At 48.5% G+C, this 23,592-nt stretch overlaps 6 protein-coding genes across 6 annotated transcripts; 2 read left to right on the top strand and 4 right to left on the bottom strand.

The window, feature by feature from the left end:
• Positions 1–1,077: 1,077 nt before the first annotated feature.
• On the bottom strand, positions 1,078–2,166 carry AO090010000123 (uncharacterized protein; the record flags this gene model as incomplete). Its single annotated transcript, XM_023233803.1, has 4 exons — positions 1,078–1,094; positions 1,193–1,361; positions 1,436–1,727; positions 2,090–2,166. The coding sequence occupies 4 exons, from the start codon at positions 2,164–2,166 to the stop codon at positions 1,078–1,080; spliced, it is 555 nt and encodes a 184-aa protein (XP_023094046.1).
• Positions 2,167–6,829: 4,663 nt separating this feature from the next.
• On the bottom strand, positions 6,830–8,088 carry AO090010000122 (glycoside hydrolase 5 family protein; the record flags this gene model as incomplete). Its single annotated transcript, XM_023233804.1, has 3 exons — positions 6,830–7,131; positions 7,181–7,309; positions 7,359–8,088. 3 exons carry the CDS (start codon positions 8,086–8,088, stop codon positions 6,830–6,832), a joined length of 1,161 nt encoding a protein of 386 aa, XP_023094045.1.
• A 2,707-nt stretch (positions 8,089–10,795) lies between these two features.
• AO090010000120 (uncharacterized protein) lies at positions 10,796–12,014 on the top strand (the record flags this gene model as incomplete). The annotated part of the gene is made up of 2 exons (XM_001827111.3): positions 10,796–11,436; positions 11,492–12,014. 2 exons carry the CDS (start codon positions 10,796–10,798, stop codon positions 12,012–12,014), a joined length of 1,164 nt encoding a protein of 387 aa, XP_001827163.1.
• Positions 12,015–13,263: 1,249 nt separating this feature from the next.
• Positions 13,264–14,922, top strand: AO090010000119 (proline permease PrnB; the record flags this gene model as incomplete). The annotated part of the gene is made up of 1 exon (XM_001827110.3): positions 13,264–14,922. One exon carries the CDS (start codon positions 13,264–13,266, stop codon positions 14,920–14,922), a length of 1,659 nt encoding a protein of 552 aa, XP_001827162.1.
• A 1,567-nt stretch (positions 14,923–16,489) lies between these two features.
• Positions 16,490–18,496, bottom strand: AO090010000118 (uncharacterized protein; the record flags this gene model as incomplete). The annotated part of the gene is made up of 1 exon (XM_023233805.1): positions 16,490–18,496. One exon carries the CDS (start codon positions 18,494–18,496, stop codon positions 16,490–16,492), a length of 2,007 nt encoding a protein of 668 aa, XP_023094044.1.
• Positions 18,497–18,948: 452 nt separating this feature from the next.
• AO090010000117 (SDR family NAD(P)-dependent oxidoreductase) lies at positions 18,949–19,894 on the bottom strand (the record flags this gene model as incomplete). Its single annotated transcript, XM_001827108.3, has 2 exons — positions 18,949–19,775; positions 19,825–19,894. 2 exons carry the CDS (start codon positions 19,892–19,894, stop codon positions 18,949–18,951), a joined length of 897 nt encoding a protein of 298 aa, XP_001827160.1.
• Positions 19,895–23,592: the final 3,698 nt, after the last annotated feature.

Genomic DNA, 23,592 nt, shown 5'->3' on the forward strand with positions numbered 1-23,592 from the left:
AAGTGGCATTATATGCTAGCTAAGTATGTTGAATGTTGTCAAGAATGCGGAGCATCAAACGAAGGCAAACGAAAACGTAGGCTTTCAAGTCGGACCGCGGAAAAACTGGGGGCCGCGTTCAGCTTAGTTGCTTTCTTAAGAAGGAACACGTTCTGTGATTTAGAGCCAGACTGAACAAAATAAGATGTTACCTAATCTGATACCTTCTAGGTTACATCTAAGTTGGATGTAACACAGAGGCTTGAAAATGCCAGCTGAAAGCTATACACAAGTTGCATGCTGGTGGGGCATTATGCTGAACGGTCCTTTTAAAGCTGTCGGTCTGATATTCAGCTTGAGCTCTGGGTGGCGCAAATGAACCTATGTCAATCCTGGACAAAAAGGCGTCAAGTGCCTTTGTCGCTGGAGCTTTGCGCAGGTTGCTAATCTACCAAGCGCTGATCGGTGTCGAACAGCCCAGGTAAATCAAGGTTGGGTGTGTCTAGGGCAGGGCAGACTATCATTTTCAACTCCTGAACCCGGGGATTATAGGATGATACGGCATTTTGCTACTAAGATGTTTTCTTTTGTAGCTTTTGACGTTCTGCTTCTATTTCACCTAAGCGCTGAAGTGATTTTATTCTTATTTCTTATACAGTTTTTGACTATCAGCCAGCACCTCCTGTTTTTCCTTTTCGGGCCTTCGTATTGTAGCTGCAAAGCTGCGACCAGGGACTAGACTTTACCTCTTGGCCTGGGATAATTAGCTAGGAATAAAGCAAATAGTATATAGTCATATACGCTCTAATTTTGTAAAGCTGTTATAAAGTTTCTGGATATATTGCTTCTATGAAGTCTAGGTAGATCTTTTGAAAATTCCCAACATCCACTGCTCAAATATATTCTGCACAGGGGTTTCAGGTTATCAGCAATATGCTACCTAAATAAACTCTATTGACCTTCAATACCCATTGTCAATACGGAAATATGTGTGGATTATCGATATTTTCATTTAGTATCTTGTGGAGAATAGATTGGTTAATAGTTTGAGCTTATTAAGAACAAGTAGCTGCTGTAAAGGGGAAGGGAACCACGTAATCATAGTTGAAGTGATACTATACAGTACAGTATAATAAGCGTTTTTATATAAGTTCCTTTCTTCCAACTATCACAGGTCCTGCCACCAGAATGCCAATAGTTAAGACGAACTAACACTTCGCATCACGTACAATCACATTCCACTTGTCCTTCATGAACATCTGACCAGCACAAAGATTCTCAAAGCCCGAGTTACTAGCCACAGCAGACATCCAGCACCTGTTGCAGATTTCCTCAGCAGCAAGACCAATCTCTCTGCACGAGTCCAAAGTTTTGCTTTCGGTCTACACGACGAAAAACCAGTTAGCTTATGGGCTAGTAACCTACCCCGTCATAGACGGGCAAGGGGGACACTGACGTTATCATTGCACCACCAAATAGCATTGTTATAACTGCAGCTCACTCGGCCACAGTTTCCAGGTCCGGGCCCATTTGTAGGCTTGCCAGCAACGTCATTCTTGAGGTATTCAACTCCCTCCTGAACCGTGTTGCCATCCGCAGCGCCCCACCCATTCGGGTAGCAAACCAGACTCTCCTCGTCGTAGTGCTTCTCTAGGGAGGCCGTCGAGGCGTTCGTACCGTCACGCCTCTCGTATTTGTAGTTGGATTTGATGGAACGGACTTGGTTGGTCACTTCTTCGATTGTTCCCCTGAGGCGGAGCTTGTTACTGGGTGAAGCTTCTACTTCCCATTCAAAGTCTTCAACGCCGTAGCCATCAATTGGAGCTTCCAGGGCTTGAGCCTAGAGAGGAAGGTCAGTCAGGATGGACTTAAGATTATGTCAAGATAGTGGCTGAGTACCCCCAGGGAGAAGAATGTGGCGATGACAATGGCGAAGGTGGGACCCGTGGTGAAGTACTGGAGATCTGGTTGACTTGGAGAATGTTGAAACTGAAGCACCCACAAGGAGGCGAGAAAAGTATTCGACTGTTATACTTATCACACCTGGGATTTGACTGAGCTTCAAACAGAGAATTTTTCCGGGAAGCAAACCTGCATGTCGGCTACTTACGCCACTAAGCCAGGATTCCATAGGACTAATACGGTTATAGTATAGGACCACATGGAAGGAAGGGAATCCTCTGGCATATGGTTTGGAAACCTTGAAGATTCTCCTGATCAATCTATAGTTGAGTGTGTATAATGGAGAAAGGTTGATTGGCCTGGACTTTAGGAACTACCACTGTAGTCGAGTCAATGAAACCCGATCCCCGTGTCCACGTGCATCAATAGTCATTGATGATATGACATATTCGGGCGAAACTGGCGTATATGCAACTTGAAGGAATTAGTGAATCGTATGAGTGACTTGATATAGAACAAGATGGGTAACTCCGAGTCCTACTGAGACGAATCGGGAAATAATTGCAAAGGGTCATTAGCGAGTCCGCTAGTTACGGAGTGGACAATGTAAACTAGTAGCAAAAGACAGATTAGACCAATCATCCTTCGGTAGAATATTGGGATCTGGCGTAGCGATGGACTAATTGTACGGGGCCATGACCATAATGTTACATTAACATCCCCCGGAGGTGTTTTCCGCCCCTAAACTAATACTATTTGTATATAAATTTAAGGGTCTAAGCATGCCAAGAAGCTAAGCCTGTGGCTTAGGACGCTATTTATCCATCTCAATATCCACTCTTTCGTGGGTACTCCGTATATGCATAGATGCAATCCTTCAGTTTAAATTAACCTATTTACCGAATATTATGGAAATATTCGGATCAACCCAATTAATTAACTCTGGCTCAAATGTGTCTGTAGAAGATGATACGGTACATGGGGAAGGCGTAGAGTGCAACATTCAACTGCACCAGCGATGTGTCTTCGATGAAACCTGGCCAGAGTCGGGTGGACAATGTTGCACCCGGTCCTAGATGCTTGGATGTTTCTTACCCCAGGTCCCCATATGATCGGGTCGTTGGAAATTTATCAAGCCCTGAAGCTGCGGATACTCAGGGTCATGATCTAATACCTTCTCATTAGCAAGACCACTCGAAAATCAGTTGATCAAGCTAATGCTTATTGGTCTCTCCTAGAACTGTGAGATGGGGGATATTCGACCTCATGTGTGTCACCTATAGCTTATAATATCCCTTTGTTTGATATTGGACTGTTTGCAGTCGCGTATCGTGAGGTTTTGATACCATGGATAGTGTTACCGCCAAAGAATTTTCCCCCAGCACGTTATCACTTTATTATCCCGTGTCTATTTATTTGCATTAGCTGAGATTGTTTCTCTTCTTAACTAGTATATACTAGTAATCGTAAAGATTGTGTATCTATAAAACTTACTCAGATACAGAGTCTAGATCAGCGTCATTTACACTCTTAGAATCATACTCTTTACCTCGGAGTCCAACTCTATTAGAGGTGCCAGTACTCGCGTGTCTTTCCTTGTATAGGCATAGAAGAAAGAAAATCGAAGGTCTGAACGTTCAAGGTACTTTGTGATATACGCAGATAGTCTCTTCTTCTTTGAAACCTACGTTATGAAGTCATACAGCATTGGCGAGAATGCCAGGTGTGTAAGATTGAACCCTAGTAAACAAGTCAAACATATTCAAAAGCTATCAGTTGAGAAGTAATTATGTAGTAAGCTTACTGAGGACACGATCCTTGTCGATTTGCCTCATACCACCAGCCTTTCTTTGCCCACAATCCACTCATATCCTTTAAGGCCTTTGAGATGATTCTTGAGATTGTCTGTCGTCTTCCATTAGCAACTTCGATGACAGTGATATAGGCAGTTATTGCACTTCTGACCTGATCCACTGAAATGCATCCGACGAACGGCAGAGACGCGCGCTGGTCGCGGCATGCAGAACACACCTCACCGAGAGGTGGCTGTGCCCCAAATCCTAGTTACGGGAATTGTCTCACGGAGCTGAGTACGAACAGCCGATTGAGCCGGCTGGCCATATCCGCACCAGCGGACAGATAGGAGGAGAACCGGCTCGCGGATTAACTGCCGCTCTCGACCAGACAGAGGTTGCGAGCCTGTCCAGGGGGGAAGACCCCACAGGACCAAGTAGATAACCAGTTATATATTGAAGATCCAAAAAGTCTCCTCATAACTTTATGCAAAAATCTGTTGTCTGGTAGAACACTCGCTCCTAATATAGAATGACTTGATCATTTTCTGCTGATCTGTGTAACCGGCTTGTCAAGATGCTCCCATTGAGGTAGGAACGTACTGCTGGATTAACACGATCCCGGAATGGGGCGAATAAAAAATTAATTTAGGGTCAAGGGCCGTAGACTAATCGATAGTAGTCTCGGCATTGGTGGCCATTTGGAACGATCTTATAGCCAGAAAGTAAGTATTGTATCACAGTGTGATTTCCGGATGGGTTGGCCCCCAAAATCCCCTAACATGCGCCAGGATTCCGAATTTATCATTACCAGGAAGTGACGCCCGCACTGATCAAGGTCACCATTTTGACTGAATGTCAGCTTTATGGTATTGTAAGTAATTTTGAACCTGACCTGACTTGGTGTTGTGAAAAAAACGCGGAAAGAACATATGATATCCAGAGTGGGAACGATCAGGTTGACTTCGGCTTATAAGTCAGGTCCGACTGAACCGAGTTCTCGACAGGGTCACTAGGCAGAGGCTCGTGTTGGACTCGAAAACTTGATACCCGCAATGGGCTTAGGAGCTGATGATATTGGCTATCCTTTCACTTCAACTGAAATTTCGGTACTACCGGATACTCGGCCATTTCATAGCGAAGGACTTTTGTGACCTGCAGCTTCGGAGTTCCACGGAGTTGGGTATGCAAACGTATAGCTCGGTGTCGGAGCAGGAGTAAGATTCATGAAGCTGGTTATGGTAGGTGTGCAAACGATATTGGCGTTCACAGGAATAGTGTCCGTAGAATAATAGTCGTAGTCATAGAGAAAAGTGAGTTAAGATGGTAGTAGTCATGTGTGTAGTAATGTAGTCAAGCTGAAGGACGAATCGGTATGGCAAGATTATGAGAGAGAGAGTGAGCCGAATATGCCAGAAAGCCTTCTATAAGACTATAATGATTCACATTGAATACAGATATTCATCATTGAAATAATTGAATTAGTTCACTTCGGAGTACACACTGGGAAGTAAAGCAATTAACATGGAATGGATCTGAGTTGAATCTCCACATACGGTATAGTAAATCTCATCCACCCTGGCCAATAGGGTATGCCCTAAAGCTGGTGGAAGGATCTCATTCCCTGCTCCACCACTCCACTGCGCCTCGCACTGCCTTGATAGTGTCCAATTAGATAGTGGAGAGTAGATGAATAATTGTATAACTATATCGAGGATGTATGCGGGTGACTAAAAAAAGGCTAAGATTACTCATGGTTACAAGTATTAGTGTAATATGTTCTGTGCACTAATACTAGCACAACGCCCCAACAATGACTGCGAATTCGGATAACCTCTTGTTTCACCTCCTTAGCGCATAGGAATTATCCTTAATATATGAGGACTATTGTGGCGCTTGTTTTGTGATCGATGTATCACTGCCATAGTAGACACACCAGCAGGTGGAATATTGACAATTCAAACTAGGGTTACATGAAACAAATCCCTGCACATAAAATGCCACCATCCCACATGACTAGCGCATCTGAAGGGCGCTTAAGAACAACCCTGTTTCCACCCCTCAGCATATAAATCCCAGCAATACCCCTTTCTTTCCCGCGAGGCAAAACATCCCCACACAGTGACCTAAATCAGTATGTCGTGCTATTCGCTCCATTTAGGCAGGATATCTTCCAACTTTGATGCAGATGCGCCCTGCGGCATTCCAAACGCAACTTATCCCCACGTGCAATGTTGTGTAAAGGGTGACTATTGTATGAGCAATGGCATCTGCCACTATTCCAAGAACAATTCGGTCAATGGATACTATACGGCGGATTGCACGGATCCAACACTCCAGGACCCGGCATGCATGAACCGATGTGGTAATTTCCCATCTAAGAGGTTTACAGTATCAACAATGCTGAATCCATATAGGCAATCAACCTGGATCAATCATAGACTATGACGAAGATACAGGGCTTTGGGCCTGTTGCACATATACCAGTGATGGAAAGGCCGATTGCTCAAGCCTTTCTGTTGAGAAATTCCCTGCTCCAGCACCCAGCAAACTGGTTACAATTCAATATCTGCCCGCAACCGGCACACCGCTATATGCGACTCCGACTGATGTTGTGTCTCCACCGGTTGTGAATTCTACCGGCAGTCAGATAGGAGCCGGTGCTGCGGCTGGGATTGGGGTAGGGGTTGGTGTTGGTGTATTTTTGCTTGCAATGGCTTGTGCATTCTTCTATATTCGACGGAGGAGGTCATCGCAACATAGTGTTGTACCGTCGAAGTCTTGGACCGAGTCAGTGCCTACAGTACAGCAGCCGCAAACAGTTGTTCGATATGAGCTTGGGAAGCCCGAGCCCCGTCCACAGGAGCTTGCATAATGAACTTCGCTTGTTCAACTGGATTTGTGTATTCTACTTACTATACTTGGACTCTGAAATAGACGTCGTCGGAAAGTACGCCAGTAGACGGGAGGTTCAGCACCACAGTCACCTACACGACACGCCTACTCACTACGCCATGGAGGTGCCTCTAGCGGACGAATGGACATTTAAGCGGAAACTTAGAGAGTGAAATTTGCACTTCATTTTCAAAGATACACTCGCTAACCAGCACTTCCCTGTACAACTCTGTCTTCACACCGTCAATGTGAACTCCGCATCACTTACGACTGTTGATGGCCGCAATATGGTCAGTCACGAGACACTTGAAATCATCCGTCCCATAGTAGAAGGTGTTGCCATCGTCTGGTGATGGTCCACCGCTCAGCTGATCTCCGTACTGCCAGTAGAGGTCCCCTGAGATGGCAGTCGTGTTAAGTGCCGTGTTTTGCCAAGGTTTCTCAACGGCACAATGGTCCGACGTCACTCCATACTCCTCGAACAGGCAAGGCTTTCCAGCCGCCTTGCAGGCTGCCCCGTGCGAGGTGACCCAGCCGTTGCCCCAGTCATTCGTGGTTCCCCCTAACAGCATTAGCTTACCCTGTTTGATTTGCTACTGATGTAGACTTACAGCTGCTTGGATAGAGATGGAAGGTTCCGAAGTCAATCGTGGGAATAGCCAGGTTCTTGGCAAAATCACTTCCTTCAGAGTATTGGTACGGATAGCTTCCATCCGAACCAGTGTCGAGGCCGAAGCCCTCTGCTCTTGTTAGAGATTGTAGATTACAGGAGAGGCCAGGTTCACATACCGTCACCGATGCAAACCAGATGCTTCGAGTCCAACGACTTGATATACTGGCTGGTACTCTCGATCCAGTTATACAACACGGTGGTCTCACAGCCCTGGCAACGGGGCTCATTGGCCAGTTCCCATGCAAAGATCGCGGTAGAGTCGCTGTACCGCGAAATGACTGCCTTGATATAAGCGCGGTAGGCTGCCTGCATGGCGTCGTTGGTGTAAAAGCCCTCCTTCGACCCACCGAAGGCCTTGACATAGGCATTGATACCACCATAGTCATCCCAGAAGTTGACGAAGTTAATGATCAACTTAATACCGTGCTTCTCTGCCGAGGAGACCACGTAGTCCAGTCGCTGGAGGCCATCTTCACCCTCATTGACGGTTGCCGTGCCATCTGCCAGCAGATGGTAGTAGACCGAGCCATCGGTGGGCTTCTGGTTGACATCATTGAACCCCCAGACACGAAGGATCTTGAGACCGGATTCCTGCAAGTGACTGAACACGAGATCCACATCGTCGTTGTTCTTCTGGAATCCAATCCAGTATGAGTTGGAACCGGCAAAATATCCTGTCTTGCCATCGATCACAAAGTTGAGACCTGAAGTAGTAACGAAAGAACCGGGTGTGGCGGATGGACTCGGACTGGGCGAGACAGTTGAGGATGACGCTTGGGGAAGAGCAGAGGCCAATTGGGCCGACACCAGGCCGGCTGCGGTGAGGAGTGAAGGGTTAAGCTTCATGGTGCTTGCTATGACTTGTTGCCCGTTGTTGTTGGCTGTGCGCTGTCTGTTTCTGAAAGATAGCTCGCTCTTCAGGATTCGGCTGTTCTTATAAAATCTGGACTCTGGAGAAATGCGCCCCTGATAGACATTCTGGGCCCACGCGTGGATCGGGCGATGCTCCGCTCTTGATCCAGAAGAGAGCTCCATGTCTCTTTTTGGAACGGACCCAGCTAAGCGCTCGTAAGCAAGATGGTCGAGTCAGATTGCAGGAAATGTTGAGACAGGCGTCGTATAATTTTTCCGACTGGACCCCGTGCAGAAATGTGGGGAAATTCATTAACTCCGCACTCGAGGCGTTTCGGTCCGTGGAGGATGGGGTATAGTGGAGAACACCAGTCGGTAGTTGAAACACCCAGCCCCAAATAGCCGTTGCACGTATAGTTGATTTGTGGTGATCGTTATTATTCTGCATGACACTATACACTAATCCACTGCGGAATGTATCTCCGGGTAGCATGATCACAGACCATAAGAGACATGTGAGTGAAATTGATGGGGGAATTATAACCTGCATTGACAGAACCAGTAAACAAGTCAGTGTTCCCGTCAAGCTTGGACAGGTTGACGTGTACGACATGGTGATAATCCACACCCTGTTTCTCTTCGAGGGATTGGTGGCTGTGGAAAAAAGTGGCATGCGCGCTGGGACGATCGTTGGTCAGGTTCAAGATATGTTCTTAAACGGTACGCACTCCGGAATGATGCCGACTGTGACGTCAATGCAATCAGAATCGAGATCAGTAATGTTGAGCCCACACCGGCGGAGATAAGGACAACAGGATGACTCGGCTCAGTATCGGTCTCTCAGAGGAAGGAGTCACCGTCAGGGTAGCAAGGCTTGACCGTGTCACCCTTGTTGAAGCTATTTGGTAGGAGACTCGAGATATATGCATGGTGAGCACCCGCGCTCTTCTCTGCAGGGTTCAGCCCATCTTCTTTCTTCACATTGATACAGTAGTAGTACGGAGAGAGCTCGTCACTCAGGGAGTACTGTCGAGCCTGGGAATGTTGGAGCTCAGGAACCTTATACCTGCAACGAAATATACTGGCAAAGATGAAGTGCTGGCACATCCGGGATTTCAACAGAGCGCCACCCCACAAGGTCACCAAATTCAATTAAGGCTCCCTGGATGCTCAACCATTACTACTATTGGAAAAAAAATGGTTCTTTCCCACTCCAAGTTCGGGTCGGGCCGGTCTAGAGCATCCACTCACGATCGTCCGGCGAGAATGGAGTTCCTGGCCGTGTCTTCATAATCCTGATGTTACATCCATGGTCCTAGTCCTGCCATGCCCATGCGAGTGGGCACTCTATTCTCACCAGATAAGGAAATCTCCTGTGTGTCTACTTTCGTAGATAAGAGCGGCGACAGGGTGAGACCTCACTGACTGGGGTCCATGACTTACCAGGTCAAGGCTGCCCAGGCAGCAAACGAGGGTACCGACCAATCGGGCTGCCCGGTCATACTAGTAAGGGCTGTACAAAGAAGCGGGCTCCCCACCAGACTAAGACAGTACCGAACCACACCACGTCCTCTATCCTTACCCGCTAGTAGCAGCCAGGATGAAGCCCGCTGCTTCCCAACGCATTAATATCTTCATTTCTCAGAGGATTAGCGCTTGTCACCTTCCCCTTTACACTCACCAAATACCCGTCCAGTATTCCTGCGTGAATTCAAAGGTACGAAGTCCCCTTTGTTACCTGATTAGCCCTCATTTGCTCCTCATTCTCTCTCTCTCTCTCTCCCTTTTTCTTTTTCTTTTTCTTTTCTTTTTTTGCCTCTCTAGAACTAACTACATCACTCTATAAGATCATCGCCTGATCCAACTCCACCATGAAACCCCTCATCTACCTCTCCCTCCTTCTCGGCATCTCCGCAACCACCGCCCTCGCCGCTCTCCGCCCAGATGCAACCCCCGACGAGGTCGCCGCGGCGGAAGCCGAGTGCGGGTCCCTTGGAGTGATGAGGATCGACCCAGCAGAACTGCCGGAAAGTGTTACGATGACCGACGTCCGCATGTGCGCTGACCATCCCCTCGGCCCCGGGGCGTACCCAAGTCCGGGTCCTGGGGCTTTCGCCAGGTTCCGTCAATTCTTGCCGAGTTGGGTGTTCTGAGAGGACGGCCCGGGAGCTGGGTCGAGGCCCTGTAGGTAGTCCGGGCACGCAGGCTTCTTCTGCTCACGCGCGGGCTAGTTCTTCATTCCCGATCTATTTGCCTGCGCTGTGCGGTGGGACCAGCCGTTTGGGAATAGAACTCTTGGGAAATGTATGGTGTCGTGTGATGTTGACTTTTGGAACAAGCTTGACTGATATAGTCTAGATGGAGGATGATATTTAGATATGACAATGCATAAAATTCAACGATAATGACATTTTAGCAATTTCCATTGTAGTAGATGAGCTACGGCCAACTGTAGGATATTTCGACTGCTGGGTGGGTCTTTCGGAATGTGTTTCTCGGTGGAGAATCCGAGGACAAGAAAGTTTGGCAGCTGTTTCGAGTTCTGCCTTATGCCAAGCTCTAGGTTATCAGGCATCAACCGTGACACATGACAGATGACGAATTGTCTCATCGCCTCATTGTTTCCTAGTTGCTCCGTATTATATACAACTTCCCTCTCCGTACACCTTTTTCTAGCACATATCAGTACTGCAGTCTCACGATGGGCAAGCTACAGCCAGATTGTGATCCCAATGATCTCCCTCCTCCGTACGAACAGGTGGTCTCTGGACAACCCTCTTTGGACGACTCTCTTCCACCTCTGGCTGGACCTTCCACAGCGACACCCCCGATCGCCGACAATGAAGTACAAGACAATGACAGATCTGAGATTACTGAGCGACCGTCTACAACCATGTCCCCCTTTTTGAGTCAAGATCCCACCGCACTTCACAGTCTTATCAGCCACGAGGCTCGCATACCCCCACGACCGTGTCTAAGTGTCCGCGGCGCACATCAAGAGACCCACCCCGACCGAAATGATCGCAAGGAAAACCGCACGGAGTCTGTGGTCGATTTTGACTTCCGGATCAATCTGACAAATTACTTGGTGGGCGACCCCGATCACGATGCAGGCTGGTATCAGTTGCGCGTAGCGCGGGACGGGGATGGGCAAAAGCTATATCGGGGTGGGCGATGTCGGTCGCGTACGTGGAAGCGAAACGCAAGAGGGAGGAGGGTCAGGCTGCCAACCGAAGAAGACGGTACTGCTACTGAAAATGTCGGGTTGGTCGAGGATGATGCAGGACCGGATCTCATGGGCTGGTGTGAGCGGTTCTGCCAGGACCCCTCCCCAGTCAAATCGTACGTTTGTTGATTTCGTTTGGTGGATACACATGATGCTAATCTAATGGCGCAGCTTCACGTTCACCCGGCACATCGAGAACTTCAACTCATCTATCATCCATTCTACTCTAACTTCCCATCTACGGTCTCTCAACTATCAAGGCAACATCGACATCTCCACATCCTTCTCCAACCGGTTGTTTACGGTCTATTCGCCACATTGGATTAACCGTGCCCGTAACAATAACTTTGTGTACTATACCTGTCTTATTCTTCAACTGTGGCTGATCACCTGGCCGATTATTTGGCTCCTGGAGCGTCGGTACGCCGTTGTTGGGTCCGTGTGGCTGTTCTCCCGGGAGGTAGGATCCCAGCACGTCTACGCACGTAATCGAGATGAAGCTGGTATCGCGGAGGATTTGGCCCCGGTGGTTACCCAAGCTGCATGGGAACGACGGTTAGACGGCAAGGTCCTCACTCCGCAGGACATGCGACTTCTTCGGCGGCTTGAGCGTGAGGGTCAAGAGCGTGGCGGACGAATTCTGGTAGTGAACTGGGATCGGATCAGCGGATGGGGCCGTGACCAGTATACTTGAATCGGACTATCTCCTCGGTTGGATCCTCGGCAAAAGTGGTATAACTATCCATGATACGCTCGCGTAAAGGTGCTTTGGTCACTTTTCAAGATAGCATTCCAGAACATCTGGTGGAATAACGTCATCCTGGGCTACGCGGCATGTAACTGGAGGATAAATGGGTATCGCTGATGTAGGGCTGCATCGCACGCCTCATGGGTCAGAGATATCTGATGTATGTCAACTCACCGGCACTGTTTGTCGCATACCGGCCCGCTATCAAAACAGTTGTCGGTGCGATCTCTGACATTGGATCTCACTGGCTAATATTGCAGAAACAGCGACTAATGCAGGCCGACCGCTAAGCGAGATGTCCGTGGGTCTCCAGATATGCTTCATTTTGACGTGCACACACTCTGACGGTTCCATGATAACCATGCCTCCAGGGTCCGGACCGGTGTCCGGACCGGTGAATTAAGATTTAGCTATCCGGGGCAATAACTTAGTGCACAGAGTGGCGTGGATGAGGGATTATCATGCAGGTGGTAAGGCTAAAAGTGGTTGTAGGCTCTCGTAGTGGTTTCGTTGATATCTCTGGTTTCACCGGGTGGCTTATCACTTCTCCTCACTTTTGATATGATATTTTCCGCCGACAACGGATGAGTAAATAAAAGTGATTGTAATGGAATTGACATTATCACTCTCGTTATCCATCCAACTTCTGATCAAGAAAAGCTAAGAAATCTCTGGACGCCACGGGGCACTTGGAGACAAAAGAAACGAAGGAAGTCAACCGCTGATAAGCGTGAACCCTAAAACAAGCCACCTGAGCTTCACCCTCCAATCACCGGAAAGGCAACACGACCGGTCTGAGTAGAAGGGAATAAAACTTCCCCGCATGTAGATTCCTTCTTATCAGCAACCGGACGCAACTTCACCTCCGCCCATTTTCTTGGCTGGTCCAACCAGTGAGCATGCGTACCAAGCCTTGTCTACGACCAACTTCCCGTTAATGAAGCTGAACTAAGACGAATACGGCGAGAGGTCACTGACCCTGGCCCCAAAGTGTAGCTGCAGATAAGGCAACACATGTTACGCCCGAGGCTAGTGGCTTGTTCTTTTTTCTGCTTGGCCCGCAACGTCTGGCGACTTTATAACCGAGGGTGTCCCGCGCATAGCTTCTTCATCTCTCGCTCTTGACCATTTCTAAAATCAATATTTACTCTGGTTGCTAATCCTTCCCCTACTAACTACTCGGGACCACGGCAACATGGGTTCCGGCGAGAAGCCCACTATCGCTCCGGCGGCGTCCTATTCCCATGATCCTGAATCCGGCGATGTCAAGGCGGGCACCATGCAGGCCATGGTGGAGGCCGACCTGCTGGATGAGCGATACATGAATACCCAGCGCGGTCTCAAAAATCGACATGTACAACTGATGGCACTGGGAGGCACAATTGGCACCGGTCTGTTCGTGGGTTCGGGTCAAGCGCTAGTGATTGGTGGCCCATTATCTCTTCTCCTGGGCTACACCTTCATCTCCGCACTCATTTATGCGATCGTCACCGGAATCGCCGAAGTAGGTGCTTACATGCCGGTCCACGGTGGCACCATGAGCTACCACGGCTTTCGCTACGTCTCACGGAGCTTGGGTTTCGCCATGGGATACCTTTACTGGTACTCATTGGCGATTCTAGCTGCCTATGAAATCGTGGCCGCGTCCATGGTCATCGATTACTGGCCCAATAGCGTTCACATCGCCGTGTGGATTACCATCATGCTGGTGGTTATTGTGGTACTCAACTTTCTTCCGGTCGGTGCCTACGGAGAGAGCGAATTCTGGTTTGCCAGCATCAAGATTATCACCCTGGTCGGCCTTCTCATCCTCTCCTTCATCCTCTTCTGGGGCGGCGGACCAAACCGTCAGCGTCTTGGCTTCCATTACTGGAAAGACCCCGGTGTCATGAACACATATTTAGTTAGTGGTGACCGTGGTCGCTTTGTTGGTCTTTTGCAATGCATCGTCAAGAGTGCCATCGCGTTCCTATTTGCCCCTGAACTTGTGGTGATCAGTGGTGGTGAGATGGAATCCCCGCGCCGGAACATCCCTAAGGTTGCGCGTCGCTATATCTATCGACTCGTCATCTTCTACTTCCTGGGTTCGCTCGCGATCGGTGTGATCTGCCCGTCCAACGCCAAAGAGCTGGTACATGGCGATGGCCACGATGCCTCCTCCTCCCCCTTTGTGGTCGCGATTTCCAACGCCGGAATTCCCGTACTAAATCACATTGTCAATGCGGCCATCCTTACATCCGCCTGGTCGGCTGGAAACTCCTTCCTCTACATGTCTTCCCGCTCTCTCTACGGTCTTGCGGTGTCGGGCAATGCCCCCAGCATTTTCAAAGCCTGCAACCGGTGGGGTGTCCCTTACTACGCGGTCGGGATCTCTTCCCTCTTCCTCTTTCTCGCATACCTCTCTGTCGGGAGCGGCAGTAACACGGTCTTTAACTGGCTGATCAACTTCACCAACACCTCCGGATTTATCAGTTGGACTTGCTGCGGCATCATCTACATCCGATGGAACAAGGCCATCCAAGTGCAAGGCATCGAAAAGCCCTACTACTCCCGCATGCAGCCCTACGGCATGTACATCGGCATGGGTGGCGCGATCTTCTTGACTCTGATCAACGGCTTCACCTGCTTCTTCCCGTCGGAATGGTCCGCGTCCAACTTCTTCACCGCCTACATTGGTATTCCCGCCTTCCTCGTCTTGTACGCCGGTCACCGCATCTTGTTCTGGCAGGATCCATGGGCATGGCGACCAGAAGAGGTGGACTTGCAAACAGGCTTGCAGGAGATTTTAGCGGCGGAGAAACCGCCCCGACCGAGAGATACGTGGGGAAGGAAGCTGATGGCCCTGATCGAGTGATTTCATCTCGGCTCAATCTTCTAATTTCGGTATTCTAGTTACGAATTGCATGGCCATGTGCGAAGGTTTTTTTTTAATATCTACATAGCTATATTTCCACTCTGAATGATACCAAGCCAATGCATCATTGTTTACGATGATTACTACGTACTCCGTAAGGCAGATAAGGCGCTTATTACGTATGCGATTCGATATGATATGCGTGACCCACCAGCCCCATCCATCTTATCTTCAGTTCGTGATAAAGTTGTCCCTTTTCGGGCATTTTGTTGGTACCCACGTGGGTCCTCTATTTTAGTTCGTGGACTTTTGTTTTTCCGGCGGACGTTGATTCCTCAGATACCATCCAGGTCCGTCCAATTGTCGATTTCTGGCTGTACATGGGTCAGGAGTTAGGACTATTTAAGAATGATTGTTGCGTATATCAGACAGGGTTGATGCTAGAATCCAGGATGGCAGACTGGTAGTGAGGGCTATGACTTATACTTGTTATCAAACAGCTCTCATCTCCATCTCGCCTTGAAGCTTGTAAATACAGGATACCATTTACTTGGACAAAGATAACTGAAGTTTTCGAATTACTTGAGCATGCTATGATAACTATAGTGGTAGTCCCAAGGACAGTGCTATTCTCGGCTGGCAATCTAAAGTTGTATTTTATCTGGAGATAGATCTCACTGCTATGGGAATCTGCTGTTGGTAAAAGCGAACAATATATAAGTTTCAACTTCTGTCACTTATTGTGAGTCTAGATCCAAGGTCGCCCTGCTAAATCAGCGCTTGTAAGCGCTGCATTGCTTCCTCACTAATGTCACATGTAGGTCGACTATGGTCTCATACTCCACAGCTCCTGAAGCAGAAAGGAAGCGAAGAACGAGAGTCCTGAATGAACCATGAGCACTTGCAGGTAAATCTCTTGGGTATACAGGTTCGGAATGCCAGGGACGGTACCAAGTGCTCTATAAGAGGATATTGGAACAGAACGCAGCTAATATGGAATCCCTCCAAACCGAGGAGTGGGTGAACATCTGGATCGCCAACCCGTGGTGCTCCCTTCGTGGCTGGAATTGCAGGTCACTATTCTCCCCTCGACAAAGGTAAATCCGTTCGTCGAGGAGCCGGACAAAGAGTTTGCGCTTCGTGTGCTGCAGCTTGTTGAGAGGTGTGAAGCGGGTCCGACCCTGTTGGCCGAATTCAAGCTCCTGGAAGGGGCGATGAAAATTCCTGCACGCTTAGAGATATTGCCCTGTGCCTTACTCCTTGGAGATGGGCCTATCCACGAACATACCTCGTTGTATGGTACGTTGAGGATCCAGCTGGCCCAAACTCTGGTTTCACGTGTCGATTCAGCGGAGCTGGAGCTCAACGATGAAGTCAAAGCCGTGTTGAGGAAATGGAAGGCAAGTCCTAGTGAATATGTCCGAGGTGCTGGATGGAGGTTTGATGATGCGGTGCCCTGAGTGTACGTTGTTATTAATATTTACTATCTGCCCAGACAGAGAGATGGCCATTATACAATTATCCACATATAATACAAAGCAATATACACAATCTTGAACCACATCGACTATCGGACAATATAAAAACCATTAATCTCCACCTGTCGATCCCGCATCTCTGCCGTCGCCGACCGAACCCCAATCCAATGAAGGGGCACACTCTCAACTATCTTCTCCGCTCGCGTCCTTACATTCTCCATCCCCTCTCTCGTCCGATCCATCCAGCCTCCCTGTCGCTCAGAAGCACCAAGCACCTCCGGCCCCCAAGCCGGATGCTCCAGTATCCCCTGCGCACAATCAACGTCACACGCATCAGCCAACATCTCCGCCTCAGCTGCCCTCTCTCGCGCGACTAGAAGATCCTTCTCCGTCATACCAGACGGCGACGGAAGAGGGATATCCGGTCGCAGAAAACACATTACGCGAATCTGCACCCTGCTTGAAGCTGGGACGTGGATTTCGTCGAGGAACCGGAGGAGAGTTGTCTTTTGCATCGCTGATGTTAGATTCACCCTGTTCTGGTATGATGGATTTAGAGGGCTGATGGAGAGGATTGTTGGGAACCAGGGGCTTTTCTGACTTTGACTTTGAGCTTGGATCTGGGAGCCTTGGGAGTTGGATGGGGTTATATATGCGTGCTGGGGGTTATAAGGAGTATATGGTGAACTTGGAAACTGAGTTGGTGATTTAGGAGGTGTATTTGATGGTCTCCTATCGAGGTCATAACGCGCCCAGGCGAGGTAACGCCCGCGTAATTTGTCCAATACCGTATCCGGGACTTTGGTAAGTGTGTACCGTGAGCTTTCGCTGAATTGACCCTGAGTTTGGGGTTGAGTGCGCGCTTTAAAGTCCATTGGGAAAGGAGACTGCGGGCCGTTTTCCAGCGCCCCGGCCTGTTGGTATTCTTGGGTTTGTCTCGCTCGGCTTTCTGTCTCGTCGGTGGGGTTTGAGTCATTGTTGCCTCTGTGGTTTCTTATGCGCGCGACACGATCTTCCATTCCACTTAGGGAGTATGCTGTTTCTGCTGCGGTTTGGGTGACTGTGCCTGGTTTGTAGGGTGTCAATTTATTTGATACTGTTGACGTAACTGGGTTAATGATCGCTTGTACTGCAGTCTGTGCGTATGTACTTAGGACCATTGCGCCGACTTCGAGGGGCATGGTTGATAGACTTGCACCCCGTAATGAACTAGGGTCTAGAGAAGTACTTAGGACCCTGAAAACGGGACTCGAACAGAGGACTTTCTTCTTCGCGGACTGGCAGAGATTTAATTGAAAGTATCCGTCGCCTGCTTCGGCGGGGATTCTGGCCACAATCGTCTCGCGGAGTTCATGATTTAAAAGCTTCGAGGGTGCCTTCTTGCGAAACTTGGTAATATCTCTTTGCCACGCGCGTTCGTCTCCCGGGGAGACTTGGTTTGCGCGAAGCGCGAATGAAGGCGTTACGTCTAGCCAGTCATCTGTAAGACGGAAGAGAGCTTTGGCTTTCATGCCTGTTTTCCCGGTCCAGCCGCGGCTTTGGAGGAAGTATTTTCTGTCCTGGGGAAGGAGGGTATCTGAAAAGATGGAGATGGCGATTGAGGTCGTGCTGCCGCGGTAGAAGACTATGCCGTGGGAGTGGCGGAGGATTGTGTAATGGCGGGTTGATTCTGTTGGGTGGGCGATTAGGCCGCCTAGGAAGTGGGACACTTCGCCGTAGGCCTTTTGGATGGCGTTTGGGCCTGGGATTGGGAGGTCGGTTGCGGTGCGGGGGAGGGCGGATGGTGGATTGCGGAGGTTGGGGGTGCTTTTGTGGTTGCGGAGGGGTGGCGTTGAGAGGGTTGTTTGGGGTGGTCGGGGTTGAGTTGGGGGTTGTGGTATTGGAGGTGCGACATTGGAATTTTGGGAGTAGGGCGGTGGTGGTGCGTATAGTTCCGGTGGTCTTCCGTTGCTGGTTGTTGGTCTTAGTGTTGGTGTAACTGTGTTTGGGGTCTTTCCGTGGGAGGTTTGTGGTCGTGGTGCTGTGGTGAGGATGATGCCTGTTTCTTGGGGTGGTAGGGCGACGGGTTTGCGTTTGATGGAATGGTGGGTGGACATTGTTGCATTTTGGTTGTCATTGACCCTGTTTTTATAGAGTCTGTGGTGGTTGTTGTATGGATGATGAAAAGGAGAAAGTTGAGAAGCAGAAGTGATTGGCGTTGATAAGATAAGGATTGATGATGTCGATCTGGGGAGCTCGGAAGCTTCTCATTGGCGGAATCCCTCGTGCATATGCTGAGTCAGATAAGGTTGTGCATAGTCATAAAGCATGCCATTCGATGATCTATGAGATGCGAGACGAAATAGGTGAAGATTTTGTGGGGATGATATGGCTCTTCCATGATTAGGACGTGTAATAGCTAAATGCTCCGACTGTATTTCTATTTTACCAACCAATATTGATAACCCACATAGTCATCACCAAAAGTCTGGGACTGACAGGATGGACATTGCGCCATAGCTTAACAAGTGAGGTTCACCAACGTTGCGCCTCGTACTGGCCAAGAAAGCTATCTGACAACCGCTGTTCGGCCACCGTCGAGCACGATTGTGTCCCCATTCAGGTATCCCCCTGACCGACTCGCCATCCACAGTATCGTACCGGCAATATCCTCATCGCTGCCCGCTCGGGTGAGAGGGTTAAGCTCAGTCGTAAAGGACCCCTCGGAGATCCCACGTCCTGACACGCCACTTTTATCAAATAGATGTTTCGAGAGGTCACTATAGAATAGACCTGGGGCAACACCATTGACACGGATCCGGTACGGCGCGAGTTGAGCCGCAAACACCTCGACTAGATGCAGTAAAGCGGCCTTCGAGAATGAGTATGCTAGACTCGCTGGACGGTTCATCATTGCTGATACGGAGCTGGTCACAATGACTTGCGGATGTGGTGACGCAAGCTCATTAGAATCCTGTGGTGGACGGCGCTTGTTCGCCTCGTCTAACAGTGGCAGAAATGCCAGAATGGTGTAGTGTGTGCCGGTCACGTTGACGTTCAGGGTCTCTGAAAAGTCGGTCATTTGATGACCCCAGTGATGGTCGCGGAATTCAGCCAGGGTTGGTGGTGAGCCATCTGGTTTGGGCGGTAAATGGGCGGATGGACCGTCGGTGCCGCTATTGGCAAATAGAAGGTCGATGTGCGAAGTCTGAGCCGCTACGGCGTGGTACGCATTCTCTAGAGATTCCTGCGAGGTGATGTCTGCGACAATGGGAATGATGGACTGGTTCGTCGCTTGAGCGGCTGTTTCATGAAGTGGTTGCTCACGACGCCCGATGATAAAAACTTTCTCGGCGTTGTTGGTATCTAGGGCAAGGGCAATGGTCCGCCCGAGGCCTACATTTATTAATATATAATACTGAGGATGAGATACGGTAGTACACACCTGTTCCGCCGCCTGTAATGATGGCGACGATGCCGTGAACGGAGAAAAGATTAGACGCATTCAGGGACATTATGAGGATACCATCAGCTCCAGGTGATTTGAAGAATAGCGGAAGTGAAATACACACGAATTCACTTAACTGGACTTGATATATGGCGGGGTTCACAGATCAGTGCCTTAGGCATGAAATACTACACGTGATGTATCACGTTTTTTAATTTCCTTATAAAGTGATCCTTCAGGAAATAGTAGGCATAATGAATTGAGATATTTCTCAGGTAAGATCACAGAACCTGGGTGACATTCATAGATTTGACTAAGAGCACAGCTGCGTATTCATACCGGGCTGTGTAATTTAGATGCCCAAACCCTCCACAATGGATTGAAACCATAGAGCTTCAGCTGTATTGACGTTAGTACTGTCCGTTCTGCCACAAATCCATCTCTGACATCCGTGTACCTACCACATGTTGACCCGATACTATAAGCGTCATGTCACCACTGTTGCATTGTTGCATTGATCTTCGAAAGCACGAAACGTGTCGCGTCGTCTTTGTATTTCGCAACGTATCTTCTATGAACCCCAAACCAAATTCCCGAGGCGCAATATATGTCGCCGTCATCACAATACGACCGCCGAATGGAATCGTACTTGGTGCACACTGTGTTGTTTACTCGGGGGAATTTCTGGCCCTGAATATTAGTTGTAGCTTTAGCTCGGAGAAGATAATCGAACCCCGGTGTTCTTGCTTGTCCCGAAGTCATATGGAAGACCAGGGATAAATGTAGGATCCCCCATTGAAACCGCAGCGACAACTGTAGACCTGTGAGTAGCTAGCCTGGCTATCCGAGCTACGCTCACCTACTCCTTTTACCCAGGTAATCTTCAATCGGAGGGATGGCTGGGATCTCTCTCTCGACTATGGAGCTGCAAAGAATGTCTCCGATGATATGGGCGCCCTATCTCCAGTTAATAAGCAGAGCGGAATAGTCTAAACTAATAACGAACCTGTGAGTATCCTAGAAGCCCGATCTTCGAATCTGGACAACGTGATGTATAAGTAGTAATCGCAGTGACCATAGCCTTGTCTCCGGTGAACACCGAAGAGCGATATCACCAGATGTCGCCGTATGCCGGATACTGGAGCGCTTCGGAGTCAGAACTTGGGAGTTGTTGCTTGATATGATCGGCTAGCTCTTTCATACGACCTTCCCCTGGCCAGGAGGTACTCTGTCGAGCAACAATCAAGTGGACCTTGACGCATGGAGAGGGCTGGCTGGCAAAGGCAAGCAAAAGGAAACTGAATAGTACAAGCAGGGCTAGATTCATTTTCCTCAGATACATGATTGGTGTGATGAACTGGAAAGTGATGTGATGAGAGTATGTTGAGTAAACGCGGAAGGGAAAGCAGTCACTCCCTTCCTCAATAGGTGTTAATAAGTACCTCAGGCCGTTCATTACCTCTTTGGGTTATATCACATTTATACTAGCACTAGTTTCAGCGGCGACAGTGCTCCATATATAGAGATATTTCTTTTCTTGGTTTTCTAGCCACCAACACTAAGATATAATCTATTAGTAAGTGGGAATAAATCGTGTTGCATTACTATAGTAGAGTAAGGATATCATCGAGAGAGGTTCGAAAATTATGATCAACAGGCGTTGCCATTGAGATTATGAGGGAGAATATCTGCACGAAAGTCTATGCAGATGGCCATGGTTTGCTCTGGTAGATCTAAGTAGATATGAAGGGCTAGAATGGCAATTTCCTGAGAACCTTGTAATGCTCGTTGTTGGGGAAATAGGAAACATAACAGAAGATAGTAATTGGACAAAGACACAAAAGATAAAGACAAAGACAAAGCAAAGGCAAAAGATGGCTTAAGAAAAAGGAAAGGAGAGAAAGAAGGGTTTACAGCTAGTTATCACTGTTAAGCATCTTTTCAATGTCACATTCAACTTCCAGGTGTCGTCTATGCCATCTGTGGGCTACAAGACCAGCCCGGTTTCTCACTACCATGTGGCAGTAACTGCACATGTACCAGACAGGGAAAAGGTGGCATTTCCTGACATGCTCCGTTAACCCATTGTAGCCAAAGTGAACAGAGTTTGGCCCCTCACAAGGGTGCCATGGACACTTGAACGCCCTGGGACAATGGGCATTGTAGATATGGTCCATAAGGTCCTTTGGCGTTTGAAAGGTTTCACATGGACTACCGTCTTGATATGTGCAACAGTAAGGTGGGGCATGTTCCACACACATCATGACATGGGCTACCATTTTGGTAAGAGTAATACTATGGTCCTTCCCATCGCCGACCCAAATGGCCTGGTTGACCTCCTGAAGATGACCTACAATATGAGAATCAATCTCATCATCCCCGAACCACCGGTCAGGGCACCAAGGGCAGAAGCATAACCCCTCATGTCCTGGGCACGACATGTCTCTAGTCATTGTTAGCAAACCCATCCTCTTGGCATCAGTATATACAAGCATACCGCTTTGTACTGGATGACCTACTCTGATAACGGATAATGGGGGATTGCTGGCTGGGTAACATCATCTGACTGATAGCTTTTGTTGGTTGAGCTCTCAAATGGTGCTTGCTCCTCATCGATGCTGTTAGTATCCGTCTCAGCTGAGTTGAGTACATAGTTAATGTCCATGCGGTTGATAGACATGGCATTAAGAACAGGCCACAGATACGTGGGTTGAATTAGAGTCTCTTGAGTGGACTTGTAGACGACTGTTATGACATAATACGACGTTGAAGGTGAACCTAAAAGAGCCGAGAAGGTCAAACCAACCAGTTTATATAGCATATCGTAGACCTTCTGCTTTTTGCCTCAAATTTTGCATGTCGGTTTGGATATTTATTGTCACCACGTGGACTGGTACGCTCCACGGAAGACCCAGCAACGTGCAGTTCAATTGTTCCTTTTTCAGTGACACCCCAAGTCCGTCAACTCAATGCGATAAAAGGCTGCTCTATAATAGGCATTACAAAGGATACCGCAACTAATACATAGGATCTTTCCCTAGAACGCCCCACTACCAGGTGTGCTATCTATGGTATATCATTCTAATCCGGATTTTTTTCTTTGTCCTCAGCTTGTATCTCTCTCCATTGTGCAAGCCACCGCAGTCTCGGATGACTGTCTAATCAAAGATTTACTTCTATTAATTTTGTGATGGATTATGGTTCTGGATAGCCTGATTATAATGATACTGACAGACTGTCACATTACTCAGGCAGGTAATGTTGGGGGTTGTGACAGTAGCCAGGGTTCCCACACTCACGAAGCATTCAACGGAACTAACCTGCAGAAAACGGTCTGGCTGTAGAGTGATTGATGACCCACCTGAAGAGAAACAGCAACATCTCTTTCCGTTCAACTATGATCTCTCAGGAGTCGGCCCTCGGACTTTGATTCCGCCTTCAACATAGTAAGACAATATGTGGGGAGTGGGGACGCGCTAGTGGGTCGAAGATACCCTGCTAGTCTCGCTTATGGTCGACCCAAGCACTTTCAACGGGAGATATTTGAATATCGGGTGGTGTTTCGTTGGTTCTTAATAGACGTGCTCTTAGAAAAGCAGACATAGTTGACCCGTTGCTCTCTGAAAAAGGAAATATGCACGCAGCCCTCCGTAGGTAGCCCTACTTCGATCTATTGGCATCATGTCTAGTGATTCCACTATGCCAAGGTGAGGAACCAAGTTTATATTTGGGGCTTTTACCCACTGGGCATATATGATTCCTGCT

Source organism: Aspergillus oryzae, chromosome 8 (assembly GCF_000184455.2).
Source record: "Aspergillus oryzae RIB40 DNA, chromosome 8".
NCBI classification, from domain to species: Eukaryota; Fungi; Ascomycota; class Eurotiomycetes; order Eurotiales; family Aspergillaceae; genus Aspergillus; species Aspergillus oryzae.